Source organism: Notamacropus eugenii, chromosome 2 (assembly GCF_028372415.1).
Source record: "Notamacropus eugenii isolate mMacEug1 chromosome 2, mMacEug1.pri_v2, whole genome shotgun sequence".
NCBI lineage: Eukaryota > Metazoa > Chordata > Mammalia > Diprotodontia > Macropodidae > Notamacropus > Notamacropus eugenii.
In genome coordinates, this window is record NC_092873.1 from 443218283 (window position 1) to 443235453 (window position 17171).

Below are 17171 nucleotides of genomic sequence, written 5' to 3' on the forward strand. Positions count from 1 at the left end.
CCACCTAGGATATTTAATCCTATTTGCACTGAGAGAGATCAGAGTCATAAATGGTGAGGGTCTTCAGTTCTAAACTAAGCACTGGAAAACTCTGCTAGCCATGTTTATAGGAAAACTGTGATATACTAGTCTGTGTAGCCAATATGGAACAGTGTATAACAAATTAGCAATCTTCCTCCTGTGTATAGTCCAGTCATAATATTCAATCAGGCTTTGCCCCTAAGCTATTATTGGACTCAAAGATGCTGCTGATGGGTTTCACTTAATTATCCCAGAACCAGGACCTACTGTGAAGATTTTAAAATGTTTTGTCCCTACTACTTAAAGACTCTTTCCCAGGAGTTTAAATCTGCCTGCCAAGGGCAATTTCTAAACAGAGCCCAGGGTCTAAAGTTAATACTGAGTGCAGAAACGGGATATGACAGCAAATGGAAAGAAGAGAAAACTGAGGTTGATTCTGTGCCAACACAAGAAGTCCATTTGATTCCCAGTGAATTCACTGTAATGCCAAGAAGCCATATTTCACTTGCCTGGCACCGTGGCTCTGTCCTGTGGTCTCTTCTGGCGGGTGTTTGTGCCTGTGCCAATTCTGTGCTGCCAGGGGATGGTTGTAGAAGCAAACACGAGGAAAGACTCTTTGAGGAGCAGAATACAGGTTAGAGGAAGCTGTCTAATATTGTCACCGGGGGCAGCTCACACGCTTCCCATGGTCATCATCAGTTATCTCATCAGGAACAAACCCCAAACACGGCTTGGGAAGCCAACATTTTAATCTCTGAAAATAAAATTAGTTCCGCCTCTGCTCCCCTCAATTACCAGCATCTAAATGGTTGGAAGAGAAAGGAGAATATGCAAGGGCATAATAAGCCACCTGCTGCGCCGCGTCTCAATAATAGCATGTTCTATTTCATTGTTACAGTACATGATTGCTTCCCAGATAACGCCACTAGACCTCATTCTGGAAATTCTCCAGCTAATAAGTGAATTGAAGGTGCAGGATTTTCCTGGCTGACAATAAGAATAACAAGCTCTTGTTGGGTCATTGAATTTTAGAAACGATCATTTGATTTCCTGCACAACGGGGTAAAAGGAATGCTCAGAAACCTTTAAATAGCAGTAGCAGCTTAATACGAAGTTTTGGACTGTGTGTATTTCTAAGTGTCCACACGAGTCTGTACACACACACACTAATATGCCCTCATTTTTACTTTACAACGTGTGAATACAATATAGCTCCAAGCACTTGAAGTGAGTCCCATTTATGTGGCCCTATTCTGTTTCATGTGGGAGCGGTCTCACTGCCTTTACCAGATGTGTTCCTGACTACTGTCTCATTACCAGAACTAGAGCCTGAGTATTGCGGCCCTCAGCTTTCCAGGGTCCAGATAAAGGAAAAGACAAAACCAGAATGGGACAGGTATCACCACAAAACTATTCTCTTCAGAGGCGGACTCCTTAAGGTTACGATGACGCTGGTCTCTAGGAACAGATCCCTCCCCAGGGAAGCATCTCAAAGGCGAGCTGCTGGAGTCTTCCAGTGATTGAGAGAAGTTGACGAGAGATTAAGGTATCTTCTCTATTCCTATGCCCACGCCTACTGCAACACAGCCCCGAGCAGAAGAAAATTGATGCCTCTCCGAAGGTATCTATCTAGCCCGGGAGGATTTCATTTGAACAAAATCTTTCACAAAATCTTTTTCTATTTATGTATTTATTTTTGCTCTCCCCTAAAAATCTCTTCCTCCTACTTCTCCCTGCTGCTAGTATACCCACTAACTGGCCTTAAATGAGAGACACGGAAGCTGCTTCTTCTTGTAATTAGAAAGCAGAGAAAACTAGCAATAAGAAAATAACATATATCGGATTTTCTGGAAATGCTAAACCACTCTTCAGGGTCCACAACATTGTTCTCTTCAGAAGCCCATGGTACTCCTATGAGGCAAAATCAAATCTTTCTCGGACCCTAACTCCTGACTGGGTAGATTCCTCACAGACTCAGAGGATGCTATTCAGAAGGTCTGATAAATATGCCATTGGAACCCTGGGTTCCCTGAGGCTCTTTCAATACCTTTGAATCTATACTCCTGAGAAGGTTAGGGTTTGTGGGCAAGATCAATTTAACAAGTTCCTTGCTTTTCACTAGGGCTCCCAGCTACACAGAAAGATTCTTTGGGTCTTCTGGACACTGAACAAAGCAATGGAGAAAGGTATAGATAGGGGAGGCCTCAAATTACTTATGTGAGACCCTGTTCACCTTTCTATCACACAGCAAACTCCTTGTGAGTTAGTGGGAAAGAGTTTTCCCCTTAGACAAAACATGGGGAAAGAAGACCTAGAATGGAGGGGAAAACTAAAAGTACAACACAAAAGAGGAAGGAGAATTGTCAAAAACCTTCCCTCCTCTTTAAATTCCTGACCCCCAGGTTGCAATGATTTAAAGTTTTTATTGAGAGAACAGATGGAAGATGAGAGCCATTATACAGCAAAATTACACTTCCTGGGCTCTCCTATGCCCACACAAAATAGGGTTATGACAATCTTTTTATACCTGTAGACAGACATTAAATGAAGTATTGATTCAAACTCCATTTGCCAGCAGTCAGCAACCCTCCTTAGATGGATCATATATATAAGAGAATAGTAGGAAAATTTGAGGTAATATATAGAATCAAGAACTACCAATGTGAACTTATTGCCACTATTTATTTAATGGAGCAGTAATTTTCTTGCTTTAACATACGTGTCTGGTAATGAAGTTAGAGGGAGGAAAATAACTATTGATGTGTTACTTCTGTAACACTTGAGCATACAAAAACAACAACTAGTTTTAATCTTACTTTAAAAAAAAAAGAATCAATAAAAGGGAAATTAATGCTTCCACAAATAACAATTCTGGGTTAGACTTTTTATTGTATTTTATTTTGCAGGTTGTTACAAGGAAAACACAAATTGAAATCATTCTCAAATATAAAACAGTGAGTTGAATCGCTTCCTCTTTGACAGATCTTTAACGTTGATTTGGCCATATGGACACTGCAGAATAAATAAAATAAATCGTTATTGCATTAGAAAAAACCAATCAGCATGAAAAACTACAAGGCTCCTTATGATGAAAAAGGAGATTGTTAATGATGTTATACAGCTCATTTGATCTATCGTGCCCTCCAGACTAAAAGGAAAAATAATGGCATCCTCAAGCAAATGGTCCTAATTAGTGTCCAAGAAACCACTTCCTAAATGCTCCTTCGAATTTTAGGGGTTTTACAGTGCAAACCCTCTCCTTAAAACAAACAAACAAACAAACAAACCAATCACTTCAATTTATTTGGGCCCTTACTCCTATACATCTTATGTACTCAAGCTTGAAATAGTTATTGACAGAGACAGGAAAACTCAAAAGTTAAATTTTTGCTTTTGAATACTGATTACAATTAACATAAACATTTAATGCTCATTTTCAGTTGTTAAAATGGATCACCAATGAAAATATTCTCTCTATCCCTCTAAGTAATACATCCATTTTCTATCTTATGGTTGATTCTAGTGCAAAATCCTAAATGAATTTTTTTCTTAATCCATTGAAAATATACAGTATTGCATTTTGCTCAGAACCATATTGTGCCTTAACTTGGAACATAAGCAAGTTGGAGTATAAACAAATTCTCTAAACTGAAACTTGCTATCTGTTTATGCACCCTAGACCTATCAACTTCTCTCCCTTTTCTAATACAACTTGAAAAGTCACATCAAATAGCCTCTTCTTTCCTTGGTAATCTCACAAACTGTGTGTCTGAAAGAAAATCAAATTAAGACTTCCTGATCAATAAATATGATATGTTGCTATATCCACTAATAACATACATTATAAGGAGGAAATAGAGTCATTTTTAATAATCCAGTCTTTGCTATTTTCTAACCATTCTAAAGGAAAGATACATAAAGAAAGAAAAAAGGGAAGGAAGAGAAAGAAGAAAGAAAAGAAGAAAAGGGAAGATAGAAATAGAGAAAGCAGGAAAGAAGAGAGACAGGGAGAAAGAAAAGAGAGAAAGAAAGAAAAAATTACCCAAAGCAAACCTGTGAAACAAGTTTTCAATCATTTCAGTTCAGGTAGCATAGCCTGCAATACACTGGCTCTCAGCAATTTGCCATTTAGGTTTGCCTAGTGAATGTAGCTTAATTTGAAAAACAATGAAAAGTTTCCCTGTAATAATGAACTCCTGTGAATTTCAAATCACATCATTTCAAGAACCGATGTTCATGTGAAATGGGGGCAAAATTCTATTAACTTTAAAGATCCTTCATTGGCCCTTAAGGACTTCATTGTCTTTGGCTAAAGCAGCTTGTGAAAAGTGCACTCGAGGTCCATTTAGATTTTTATTTGACTTGTTTTTCAAATAATACCTATTTACGAAGTCATAGCAGCGAGGCAAGCTGCAGCGATAATAGGAGAGTTTACTACTCACGTGTCTGCAGGCAGAACCACAGCAGTCCCCTCTCTGCAAATGGGCCACTTTGGTGAGAACTAAATAGCCAGTGGTTGGATCCACATAGTTCAGTTGGCCATTCTTAAAAATAACAAAAATGATTAAAATTTTAGAAATCTCTATAGTCTTTATATTCATATTACACTTTCTATTCATCAGAGACCACAATATTTCTATAAATATTTGCTTCCTTCCCTGGAACCTACCCCATTAATGGCTAAAGATTGCTTCTGAGTTACTGTGCATTATTTACATTATGGAAGGAGAAAATGCAGGAATTGGGGAAAAAAAAATTAAACATAAGAAACCAAAAACTCAACTGCATCCAATGAGGGTTAAATTATTCTTCATCTGATTTCTCTGGCCCTTAGCAATTTCAGTTTCTTTAACAACTTACAAATCTGAAAATGGACAATCACTCTCAAGTTGCAGGGGAGCTTCCTTGAATGTGGCATTCAACTTAGATTTGTACAGAGGGATTTATATTTCCAGAAAAGGTACCAATCAGAAGAAACGGCTGTTGCAGAGAAAGTGTAGCATGTGCTGTAATTTTACAATCTTCATCACACTTTATATGCTATGTATCCTCACACTTTTTTACATTACTTTCTTTTTTGAAAACATGTCTTATTTTGAAAAAAAAAAAACTTTGTTACAAAATATTAAGACTCATTGCCTCCAACCTTTGTTTGATCAAAAGTCACTCTTATCCTAACAGTTCCAATGCAAAAGGAACACACGACAATTTGCAAATTTAGCAAAATAAATATTTAGTGTGAGAGTAAATACCACTGCTTCTTTGAGTGGAAGTCAGCTATATGTGTCTCAGCATAATGGTTGGTCTCACAATTTCATAGACAAACTTTTTATGAATGTTTTAATATAGAACTCTGGACATGCAGTAATTCTGTCATTCATTCTTGAGAAGAAATTCCCTTCATAATCATTTAGAGGCCATTCAAATATCTTTGATATACAGGGGGGTTTTATGTGAAACATAAAAGTCACTTCAAATTATTTAAAAGAAAAGTGGGAGAAATCATCTTTGCCAAAGAACATTTTATGCTGATTTAACCCTCTACCTTTCTCTCCTCCATTAGGTGAAAAGTGTACCATAAAATGAGAGAGTTCAGTGTTAACTGTACTGCAACCCTTATCCCAGAGGTAGATAAGAGAGGGGACTGAAAATTAATCCATCCTGAAGAGTGGGCGCATAATACCTCCAAAATCCTTGACACTCACGAAGAAAGACCTCTTAGAACCTGAAGGCATGAAACTCCACCTCAGAATTGCAGATAACTTTATCTTTTCTTCTTTACTTTGGAAACAGATCTAAGTTTGGGATGTGAAAAGTCCAGGAATCAGTAGCAACTCCTCCCCTTTTCAGTAGCTTCTAGGAGCCTTCTGAGGTCACCCAGCAACCTAACAGATTACTCCTGATCTTGCCTTCCACTCTGATGGAGAGCCTTTGTCCATAAGAATTTAATTTGTCTTCAGTAAATGAATTTCATAATGGTGGTGGGTGGATGAGGCTGCAGCCAAGGTTCTGACAGTTTGGTTGAAGACCAAGATGTGAAATGATAATCATTAAAGCAAGGTGGAAAGGCAAGAGAGCAACCTATCTACCCTGTGACTTTGAAGCAGGGCTTTTAGGTGAGTCTGATTTGTTGTTAAGAAGAAAAATCACAACAGTGTCATTAGTGGCTTGATTCATGAACTTGAGTCATGACACTGACACGGATGATACAAATATGGCTTTCTCTTGTAAAAAGAATGTTACTTTCAGTCATTAGGTGGAGGCGGTCAATCAATTCAAGATCATTTATTAAGCACCTACTTAAGTAGGTGCCAGGCACTGTGCTAAACATAGGATACAAAAAGAGGCAAAAGTTTCCGCCCTCAAGCTCACAATCTAACGCAGGAGACAACAAACACATATAAACAATCAAATGAATGAATAAATAAAAAGTAATTTAAAAAGCGGGAAAGCACCAGATTTAAGAGGGTTTGGGAAAGACTTCTTGTAGATGATAGGATTTTAGGTGGGACTTAAAGGGAGGCAGGGAATATAGTAGGCAGAAATGATAAAGGAGAGCATTCCAGACATGGGAGACAGCCAGAGAAAATACCTGGAGCTGAGAGATGGCCACCATCACACTACTGATTTCTGTGGCTGTTAAAAAAAATGAACTTGCTTTCACTCATGCCTAGATTAGAATAGAGAAGGAAAGAATAGGAGTGTGCCTTATTTGGAGCCCTTAAAAATGAAACTACAACATGGCCAACAATTTGTTCCCAAACTCTGGCAATCTGTAACTAGAAGATTTTAAGGCAAGAAATTGCAGCCTATAAAAGAGACCGTTGGGAAGTCTGTATCCATAGTACAAAGTAATTCCTATCAAGTTCTTCCTCCATCTAGCTTTCCTTTTGTCCTCTTCTGTCCAAGGCAAGTTCTAGCTTCAAATGGTAATTAGCATGAATCAATCCTTAATCGATTTGGATTTCAGTTATAGGACTCTCGGCTGGTCTTCCCATTACCTTCCAAAGGGAACCTTTATTCATTGCGTGGGTTTATGCCGTCGTTCTGACTGTGGCTGTTCTCCGGGGACAGTCTTGGACTCCAGTTTTAAACAATTATCAATAAGCCCAGGACATGAGAATGCAGTTCAGGTGTCTCCTAGAAACTACCGATGGGAGCCTCCTCCCAAATATTCCTGTGTATGGCGAACGAGGGAAGAGTAACGGGGTAGAGGGGAAGGGAAAAGGAGGCGCCCGCCACAGAGAGAAGCGTTACCCCGAATACATCAGGGCTGGTCAAGGTGGAACGACGCGTCAGAGAATGCCTCGCATTCCTCTGGCACTGTCGTCGTTTACGCAATAACTCGCAGAGGGTTTGTTTCTACACCTGAAATAAACCTGCAGCTCCTTTCTCCTCCTCCGCCCTGCAAGTCCACACCCACGTGGGCGCACGCTGACTCACACACACGAAGTGCGTGCCGTGGGCTCGGTTTACAGAGGTCAGCTCGCAGGGAGCGATTTCCAGCTCTCGGGTGCACCTGGGCGTGCATGCGTCCCCTCCCGGCCCGGGACCGGCCCCGCGGCCCTGCCGGCCGGACCTATGGGATCGGCCTGGGCGGGGCCTGAGAACGCGAGGAGGTGGGGGGGGCGCTGAGGAGCAGGACAGCCCGGACCGGGGGAGGGCGCCTCCCGCGCGCCCACAGCCGGGCTCGGGCCGCGGCCTGGCTGCCAACGGCGCCGCGGCCGGGAGCCGGCAGGCAGCGAGCGGGGCCCAGCGCAGGCGCGCGGCCGCGACAAGAGAAGCGCAGGGAGGGAGCTCACCGCGCAGGCGGCCTCGTGCAGCCGGGCGATCCGCAGCTCCGCCGCCGTGAGCTCGGGGCTTTCGGGCCGCTCGGGCCGCTCAGGCCCCTCGGGCCTGGTGCCTTCCGGACCTTCCGGGGACCGCGCTGCCGAACCGTTTCCGCTGCTGCCGCAGCCGTCTGGCCCGGAGGCGGAGCACAACGTAGAGCCGGGGCGGACCCGAGGCCCCAGCGAGAAGGGCAGCGGCGACCCCTGAGAGCCTCCTGCCAGCGCCGGGAGCCGCCGCGCCGCCATGGCCTTGGCCGTGACCGTGGCCGCCTCCGCGGGGGGCGGAGCGCGGGCCTCGGGAGCCGGGACGGAGCGGCCGAGCTGCGCGCAGATTTCTAGGCTTAGAGCTGGAGGGGGCCTTAGAGGACATCCGTGCCCCACCGCCTTCACCTCACTGCCGAGGAAACTGAGGCCCGGAGAGGTGAAGGCACGCGCCCAAGGACTCAGTCTGAACCCATTGCCTCTGACTCCGAACCTCGCCACCAAACGTTGGACCTCGAAGCCTGCTCCCCAGACTGAGTGGGAAGAACCTTGCGGGTGTACCCTCACTGCTCCAACCCCATTTACCGACTTGGACCTGAGACCTGGGTTAGAAGCTCCGAGGCCCTAAGCTTGGTAGTGACCACACCCTCCTTTTGAGAGGCTAGTCCCCTGTGGTCCTCTTCCCCTCAGCCAAACGGGACCACCAGCAGAACCATTCCCGTCCACTCTTGGGGTGTTGAAAAGCCATAAATCCACCCAAAGAATGTCATGTGCGTGGGATTTCCATTGGTCGAGAGACGTGATGTCGTTGGTGTAGACCATAGAGTACCAACTGATGAGTTTGGTTGATACCAGTTAGAAAGTTTAGTCTTGATCGCTTCGGACACCGAGGTTTTAAGTGACTTCTCCAGGGTCACAGAGACAACTCGTGTCAGAGGCATTGTTTGATTCCTGGTCATCCTGGATTTCTGGCTCTTGATTTGCTGTAATGTCTGCATCTTCACGTACTTTATAACATCCCTGCTTCTGTTGAGGGCCATACCATTCTTCTAGTCAAGTTGGGAAAGTCTCTCTTTTTACTTACTTTGAATCCCCGCCCCACAGCCAGTCTGGATCCAGTTGCAGGATCCCTTTGATTCCACCTCCTCAACATTTCTTGTATTCCTTCCTATTTTTCTCCGATATACCTGTAGCTACCTTAGTCCAACTTCCTTTCTCACCTGGACTATCATTGTAATAATCTTCAAATTGGTCTCCCTGTCCATCTTCTACACAACTGCCAAATATGTCTAACATACAAGTCAAATCAGACCATGTTACTCCTGCTTAAGAGGCCTTAGTAGCACTTCATTGTCTCTAGGTTAAAATAGAAACGCCTTTGTTTGGCATTTAAAAGACCTTCATAATCTGTTCTATTCAGTCTTTCCATCTAGCTTGTATATTCCTCCTCACACAAGCTCCTCTTCAATTCAATTGGTCCATTTGCTCCTCTCTGTATACAACATTCCAGCTGCGGCCTCCACTCTTTAGATCCAGCCAGAATCAGAAAAAATCCTCTCCCTCCTCAACTCTGCCTCTTGGAGCTCCTAGCTTCCTTTAAGACTCAGCTCAAGGACTACTACCTTCTTCCAGGAGCTTGTCTAGATTCTCCTAATGGTTATTAACCCCACCCCCAAATCACTGTGTATTTATTTTGTTTACATAGTAGGGGTTCTGGAGATACTTTTCCAAACAGCACCCACATTGGAAGGATGAGTCCTCAGAATGTGGCTACTATCTCTCTAAAGATGATAGGAGTCCCCCTGAGAGGCTGGAGTGGGGGTGTCTTTTCTAGTGCTATGGCTCACAAGTTCCAACTCGTGCTTCATCCAATCATGAGTTGTTATTAGCTAACCAGTCAGATTTTATTTTTATTTAGGGTATTGTGACATATAAAAAGTTTGGAGAGACATAGTTTCTAGGTAATCAGTTATTTTATTAATCATGCTAGCAGATAATAAAAGGGGTCAGTGACACTCTCCAATGCCAAAGATTCCTCATGGAACCCACTCAATGCTTCTGTGCCGTTGAAGAGTGGGAGTTCCTGGGGGTGACAATCAACTTGGATTGGTTAACAAAGAGAAGAATGAATATTATAAGGAGAAGTGAACCCATTCTAATGAGGGGCTGGGAGATATGACTTTGCTCACTATCTCCCAGACCACCCCCAGCCTTGGGCATTCTAGACAAAGGATCTACCTCTACTCCAAGCTGGTTGAATACAACACAATGAGCTATAATTCACCTTAGATTAAATTCTTTGTAAAGTTCTCTTATTTCATCTCATGAAGCCCCTGCCCTTCAGATAACTACTCTTTGACCTAATCTCCAAATGAGGAAGGGAAAAATCCTGGATATCCCCAATGTTAAACAGTTGGTTATTTAATAATCATTTCTCTCAGTATTTATTAAAGTGAACTCAAATTTAGTATATAGGTTTGTGGGGTGGGGGGAAAGAAGGGTCAATTGAGTTAATCAATCACCTAACCCGATTTAAAGTAACAACAAAATATTCTAACCCTGGCACCTTTATTAGGTGAGAATATCTGCATCAAATGTATGCTCTTATAAAATCCTGTGATGGTTTTTGTAAAATATCTTTTATTTTGGGTAGTCTGTACCAGAGTCCCCAGAATAGCAATGTCTGCATAGGGAGCTGAGGACAAACTAGACACTAAGAGGGGAGACAGAATCAGGACTCTATCAGGAGTCCAGCAATAGGTTACATCACACCTAAGGGAAGCATTATGAGTCTCCCCTCAAAGAGAAGAAAGGGACTTTCAGAAAAAGGATTTCCTAAAACTATGTTACCCCTATCCTCTAAGCAGAAACCCATTTTCCCCTGGATTCTATGTATTTGTGGGAGAGTATATACTTATTTGTTGTTTGTTTGAGGGGGGAAATGGGGGGCATTAGCTGTGATGGTGGTGGTGGTTATACCACTATTCTTATTTTTTTGCCTTAGTAAATGCCCTTAACAAAAATAATTGTCTGGCTGATTAATATCAACTAATAATCCTGGTGATAAGCAAACCTGTGAGGCATCAAGACATTGGAAACACTCTCCCTGTTTCCCTCAGGTCCTACAAACCCAGAGGGGAGAAGTAGCTGCTGCCTTCTGGGGACCAAGTGCATATGTATCATATTTACTAATCTGTGAGCATTTTTTAATCCCTTCAGTAGAATCCCCATAAGGACAAAAAATGCCTGGCTTTTGTCTTTGTATCCCGTGTCTAACACATAGTAGGTAGGCCCTTAATAAATGTTTGCTGTTTGATTGAAGGGATTAGAAAGTAAAATAAGATGGGAACAATTGGTAAAAATGCAATTTTGGGAAGACTTTGGGAGAGATATCCAAAGAGGAAACATTTTGATGTTTTCTGCAGCATTTTTCTTTGTCCCAGCCAGAAGGTGAATAACAAACATTCCTTCTGCATTTGGGAGGGAAGGGGGTGGAGAGGGAGGACCTTCCATCTTAAGAATTGTCAAAAGCATACTAAAATGACAAATCAGCACATCATCAGATCTCTTGGTGTTAGAAGAATGAATGATCCAGTGGTAAATTTCAATCTTACTCTTTTATTATTAGGTGACCTAATAAAAGGTCATCTAAAAATGGCATATACAGCTCACCTCCAACCAGTGCCAATGTCTTATTGATTCTGCTCAGTCATTCAAACATTAAGCATCTACTATATGCCATTATTTGAGATTAGAAACCATCATTATCAGTGTCTGGTAGCTTAAAAGAGAGAGAGTTCCGAGCATGCTAGTATCACTGGGAGATGGGGAATGTGATCAGGACAGTCTCAGTCTCCTCCCTACCCACCTTGACCAGGACCAAACTTCAGGATTTGGTTTTGTTTTTAGAGTAGAATTTTTCAATTTGTTGAAAATAATTGCTATATATTGTTATAAATTGTTCATAAAATTCACAATAATCATCAAGTTCACATATGCATATATAACTCCTCCAATTACTATCATCTTTTATATAATGTTGGAAAGAATTATTTTAAATTCATTCCAATAAATATATTGCAGCTCTGTATCCAACCTGAATAGTACCTTTCAAGATGGTGAATGCTGGTGCCAATTCTGCATCATGGCCAACCCTCATGTCATGGTGCTCTAACTCCTCATCTTGAAATTTTTTAATTAACTGAAGTTTGGCATACTTTTCTGGATCCTCTTCCATTAATGTTCTAATTTGATTGTTAGAATGGTGTGCTATTGATTCTTCTATGGCCACAGTGCAAGCCATTGCCCCTTCCTTTCCAAGTAAGGTTGTTCCAGCACCCAATACAAAATCCCATTACATTCCAAAAGGGCATCAGAATAGTTGGCTAGAGTCTAAGGTGCTGACACCACACCTACAATATCATAAATTTTTCCACTTCTTTCGTTTAAGTACTGCCTTCATTTAAGTTGATGGTTCCCTGTCATATTGCAATACCTTTCTGATGGGTCTATGCCTTTATCCTCTTCCCAAGCACCCAGATGCCAAACTCTCATATAAATTAATTTCCCTCAAAACTTTTAGTGGTTTACCATAGATTTCCAAATAAAGTTCAGAATCCTTAGCTTGCCATTCAAGGCCCTATGTGATCTGACATCAGCCAGCCTTTTTGGCCATATGTCTCACTGTATACTCTTTCAAATATTCTACATTCTAATTGTACTTGACTTTTACTTGAAATCATCCTTAAATAGAGAAATACTCCACATATTTGCCTTTTGGAATCCTCTAACCGCCTTTAAACCTTTCTAGCTAGAATTCAGTTTCTTTGAATCCTGTACTTGGGATTGAAGTCTTATACAATGTATCCATCATTATGTCTGAGACAGAAGATTGCACAGATGAACCATGAGCTGAGCCTAGCATTAAAAAGAGAATGATATAGATCACTTTTGAGTAATTGTGAAGCTCTTTTACTGACCTTTAGCTTGTTATGAAATCAAAGGCCCATCTTTTCAATACTGACATTTGAACAGAAATACTATATTACAATAAGATGTGGAATACACCTCTGAACAACTGAAAATGAGTATCACAGAGAAGGCAAAAGAAAGGTGTGTGGTGGGTATGAAGAGTCTATACAGTATAATCAGTGAGGAACTCAGAAAAGGATGTCATTAAGAAATTGTGTGCCTAGGAGAGATGGACTGGTCACATGGCAAGAGCAAAGGGCGAGAGATTGACAGCCACACATACCCTCAGAATATTGAGAGAAATTAAGAAATGTTTCCAGCAGATTGAATGGATCCCATATGGTGACTTTTGGGTAGAACATGAACAAAAGACACAGTACAAGCAGGTATGAGTTGCTATCTGCAATATTACAAAGAATCCTTGAATGGATGAACTCCAAACCTTCAATTAAGGAGAGCCCAACTCAGACTTATCATTTCTCATCTGGCTGGACTACTTTGGAACTTCTCTGACTTCTCCACCATGGACCCAATAGGTACCCATTGGTACCTATTCCTCACCCACCTACCCCCTTTTCAGCTTTTCTTTTCTGTTTTTTCTTCCCCCATTAGATGTAAGTTCCTTGAGGATAGGGACTTTCTCTTTTGGGATCTGTATCCCCTGTGTTTAACACAGTTCCTGGCATATAGTAAAAGCTTAAATATTTATTTACTGCCTACCTTGAACATAGTAATCACTTAGTAAATTCTTGTTGATTGATTGAAAAGAACAATGTGTTGGCAGCTGGGTGTTGAAGTGTATAAGTACATCATCCCGAAGTCAGGAGGACCTGAGTTCAAATTTGGCCTCAAACACACTTACTAGCAGTGTGATCCTGGGCAAGTCACTTAATCCTAACTGCTTCATCAAAAAAAAAGAGAGAGAGCAATGTGTCTTGTTCATTTTTGTATCCTTCATAGAATCCAGTACAGTAACTTGCACTTAATAAATCTTCAGTGTTTTTGTAGGAATAAAGACTGGACCTGTGATTTTACTGATCTGGAAATTCTCTGCTGAATATGTTCTTTGTCAGTGCAGGTTTGAACCTTCTCTGCAGCTTAAAAGTTTTAGAGATTTTCCTAGAACACTCAGAGATTAAATGATTTGTCCAGGGTCCCGATGATATTATGTGTCAGAAGTGAAGTTGAACCCATGTCATCCTGGATCTGAGAACAGCACTCTCTCCAATATTTTTCTTTTGAGTAAATGAATTCATAAAATAGAAATAGGAACCAGGTCATCTGAAGATACCAGGAATTCAAGAAAGATGAATTCAGCAAAGGTGGAGGGAAAATTTGTTTTGAGTGAATTTAACCTAAGCCAAACAGCTAAGAAACAGAATTAGAGTTAGCATCAACACTAGTCCATCGTGAAGCCTAGACAAAGGAGAATTAAAGGGTAAAAATTTTGTTTTTCTCCAGCTTTGTGGGAAGAAACTAGGCCCTGACAAATTGAACATCCAACTGTTTTGACAGGTAGACAAAAATCATAGAACTTAAATCTGTAAGAGACCTTAGAGGACCACTATTCCAGCACCATCGTTTGACATGAGGAATTCAAATACTGAAGAGGTCGATGTGCCTTGTGCAACATTACACTAATATTAAATAGTAGAACTGAGTGATCTTTCTCCTGATAGACCTCATTGGAGAAGGGTATTTTGTCAACATGTCCATGCTTCTTTTCCCCTTGCCCCCTTGAACTCTGTATTCATAGGTCAACCTGATCTTAATTTGATTTTCTAGGTAAAACCTCCTTACTGGGATGAAAATGTATAACCACCTGAAATCAGAATCTGGTTACCTGGCCAGTTATAGATCTCATTCTAAATTAATGATTTGGCATAACAGCTTGTATCGGTATTCTTTTTCCTTTACATTTGATTGGTATAAATACAAACACCAAGATTCAATAAAACTGTTCTTAATATAAAAGACCTGCTCAGACTAAACCCTAGAGAATAGTTCCACATCTAGTTATGTATCCTACCTTGAGACCTAACAAAAAGTACAATAAATAAGGAGACTATAGTTTAAAAATGATAGCTTTTATAAAATGAAGTGCTTAAGAAGTTAGGAATTTCTTAAAAGGACTTTAATTTAGGGCATAGAAATTCTCAAAAGTTAAATAACCTTTGTGTTTATATAGCATCCCTTCTGGAATCATTCCTCCAACTGGACTCTTGCATTCATAGGTTGGGTCCCTTGCAGTGGGATGACTACTACTGGTTGGGGCTGTAGGGGTAATCCTAAGGGTTTAGAATTCTAATACTGTTGTTCATGAACCCTCACCAGTGTATTTCCCACTAAGAGTCTTTCACTATTGTAGACAAATTAGCTTTTAACAAAGGTGGTATGGCGAGAACATTTGCAACAAAATATTCCTCTCAAATATGAGGTCACACTCCTAGAAATGTACACAGAATCTGTGGGGCAAGTGACAGAGAACCATAATAGAGAAGACCACTCATAAAGAATACTTGTGGCAGAAGGGTGATTCTTAATTGTACTGGAAGAACGTTTTTTTCCTTGGTGGAATCGCTAAGCAGCTCCTCTTAGGTATAGATCTGCTGGATCTTGAGGTACCTATCCATAGGCTACAGTACTCTTCATACCTGAGGAGGCTTCCCCCATCCTCAAATGACTTTTCCTGTACATATTGCTATTTCTTTTATTGCCGTTGACCTCTACCACATCTGGTAGATGCTACAACTGCTATCATTTAGCCACAGCAAATAATATGACTTCTGGAATTCCAGAACTTACAAGGTCACCTGGACACTTACATCTAGGGATACTAGTTCACCCGAGATCATAAAAGAACAGATGCAGATAACATAGCTCATATACTTATGTCCATCTTGGCAGAGTGAGAAACAGGGAAGCCCCCTTCACCCGCCTAACTTGGGGAGGCAATTCAAAATATTTCTGCCTCACTGGAAGCAGCAAAAGAAAAGAGAAGATGGGCTGCTTCTTTTATATACCCATTTAGTTCTGGCTCAGCAATCCCTGAGCCATCAATTCTTTTGGCTCCGAGGTCAATTAGAAGTCTTTTCATGATCACTCAGTACCAGCCCCTCTCTTTTGTATGGCCAGAAACCAGCTCACCTCAAACTTCCATGTGGTCAAGGAATGGTTATGCATGCATGTGTTTCCACTATACTTCTAATAGATAAACAAGAGAGCTGGGGTGTTTGTTTCTTGTTCTCAGGGGAAAGGTCTTCTCTCCAAATGCCAACAGGTTCAGTGTCCTCCTCTTGAGGCCCTGTTTTTACCATCTTCTATCCCATCATAAATCCTTCCCTAGAGTCTTGGTGGAAATTCCTTAAGAGAGGAGAGATCTCTGTCTTCCTAGCAGGATGTGGACCAAATAAATTAATATTCTTCATAAATTAAAACTAGTGATGTTTTCATTACCACCCCCTCCACCTCCTTTTGTAGGACTATATAATACCTTTCATCTTAGTTCTTGTGTATCACTCTTAGATACTTCCTGACAAGCCCTGCAAGGTAGATTAGATGCGATTTCTTCATGGATGCCTTCTTTAACCTTCCCAGTTATTAGTGTTCTCTCTTTTTCCTCTTGTATCAGACTTATTTGCCTTCCTACTTCATCCCTCAAGTAGAATATAAGCCCCTTAAAGGTACTTTGCTTAGCACAAAATCTTTCACATAATAGTACTTAATAAAATCTTTGTTGAATTAAGTGAGTCATACATGTGGTCATTTGTGGATGATCATTTTCTTTAGTAGATTTCTATTGTTTACTTAGTATCCATCAAATATCTTCATTTTGAATGTAAATTAGCTTTAAAAAGTAATAAAAATGATCTTAAAACATTCTGTAATTCATATTTTTTCTCATCAGAGCAACTTCTTCATTCTAATTTGGTGGGATTAATAGTTTTTTAATGTCATAATAATTCTAGTAATATTACCTTTAAAATTCAGCCTTTTCAAGCTTGGGAAGTTGAATATAATTGAGAGAAAAGAAAGAGCTAAATAAACTTTCCTATTTTAATTGTTTTTAGTATATTAAAAATTTGTTTTTCTAATTGGAGTAAGATGTGAGTCACAAGACTGAGGATTTTATAAATAAATTTTAGTTCACGTTTCTTCAGTCAGTGTCTTGTTACATTTATAATATCATAGAATTTCTTTGCTTTTCGCATCCACTCAAATCACTACCTGTCCTTGTTGCTCTTAACATATTTTAGAATATTTCTTTGGTCCTCCTTCTTTACCTTTTCTCAGCACAATCCAGCTTCTTCCACTTGCTTCTCTAATGTTTGTGCTCCTGACATCACAGAATTTAAACCTAGAAAAGGG

At 40.7% G+C, this 17171-nt stretch overlaps 1 protein-coding gene across 1 annotated transcript; it reads right to left on the minus strand.

The window, feature by feature from the left end:
* Nucleotides 1-2890: 2890 nt before the first annotated feature.
* C2H1orf53 (chromosome 2 C1orf53 homolog) lies at nucleotides 2891-12135 on the minus strand. The gene is made up of 4 exons (XM_072638179.1): nucleotides 11940-12135; nucleotides 7824-8434; nucleotides 4464-4565; nucleotides 2891-3033 (listed from the first exon to the last, which is right to left on the minus strand). Exons 1-4 carry the CDS (start codon nucleotides 12133-12135, stop codon nucleotides 2962-2964), a joined length of 981 nt encoding a protein of 326 aa, XP_072494280.1. The 3' UTR covers nucleotides 2891-2961.
* Between the last annotated feature and the right edge of the window lie 5036 nt (nucleotides 12136-17171).

What these genes read in the sequence shown, in the direction of transcription:
- C2H1orf53 (XM_072638179.1), bottom strand. Translation starts at nt 12,135, where the DNA reads ATGGCTTGCACTGTGGCCATAGAAGAATCAATAGCACACCATTCTAAC. An exon ending in AGCATTCACCATCTTGAAAG is followed by an intron (nt 8,435 to 11,939) that starts GTACTATTCAGG and finishes CTTCTAACCCAG; the next exon opens with GTCTCAGGTCCAAGTCGGTA. An exon ending in GTGGTTCTGCCTGCAGACAC is followed by an intron (nt 3,034 to 4,463) that starts GTGAGTAGTAAA and finishes TTTATTCTGCAG; the next exon opens with TGTCCATATGGCCAAATCAA.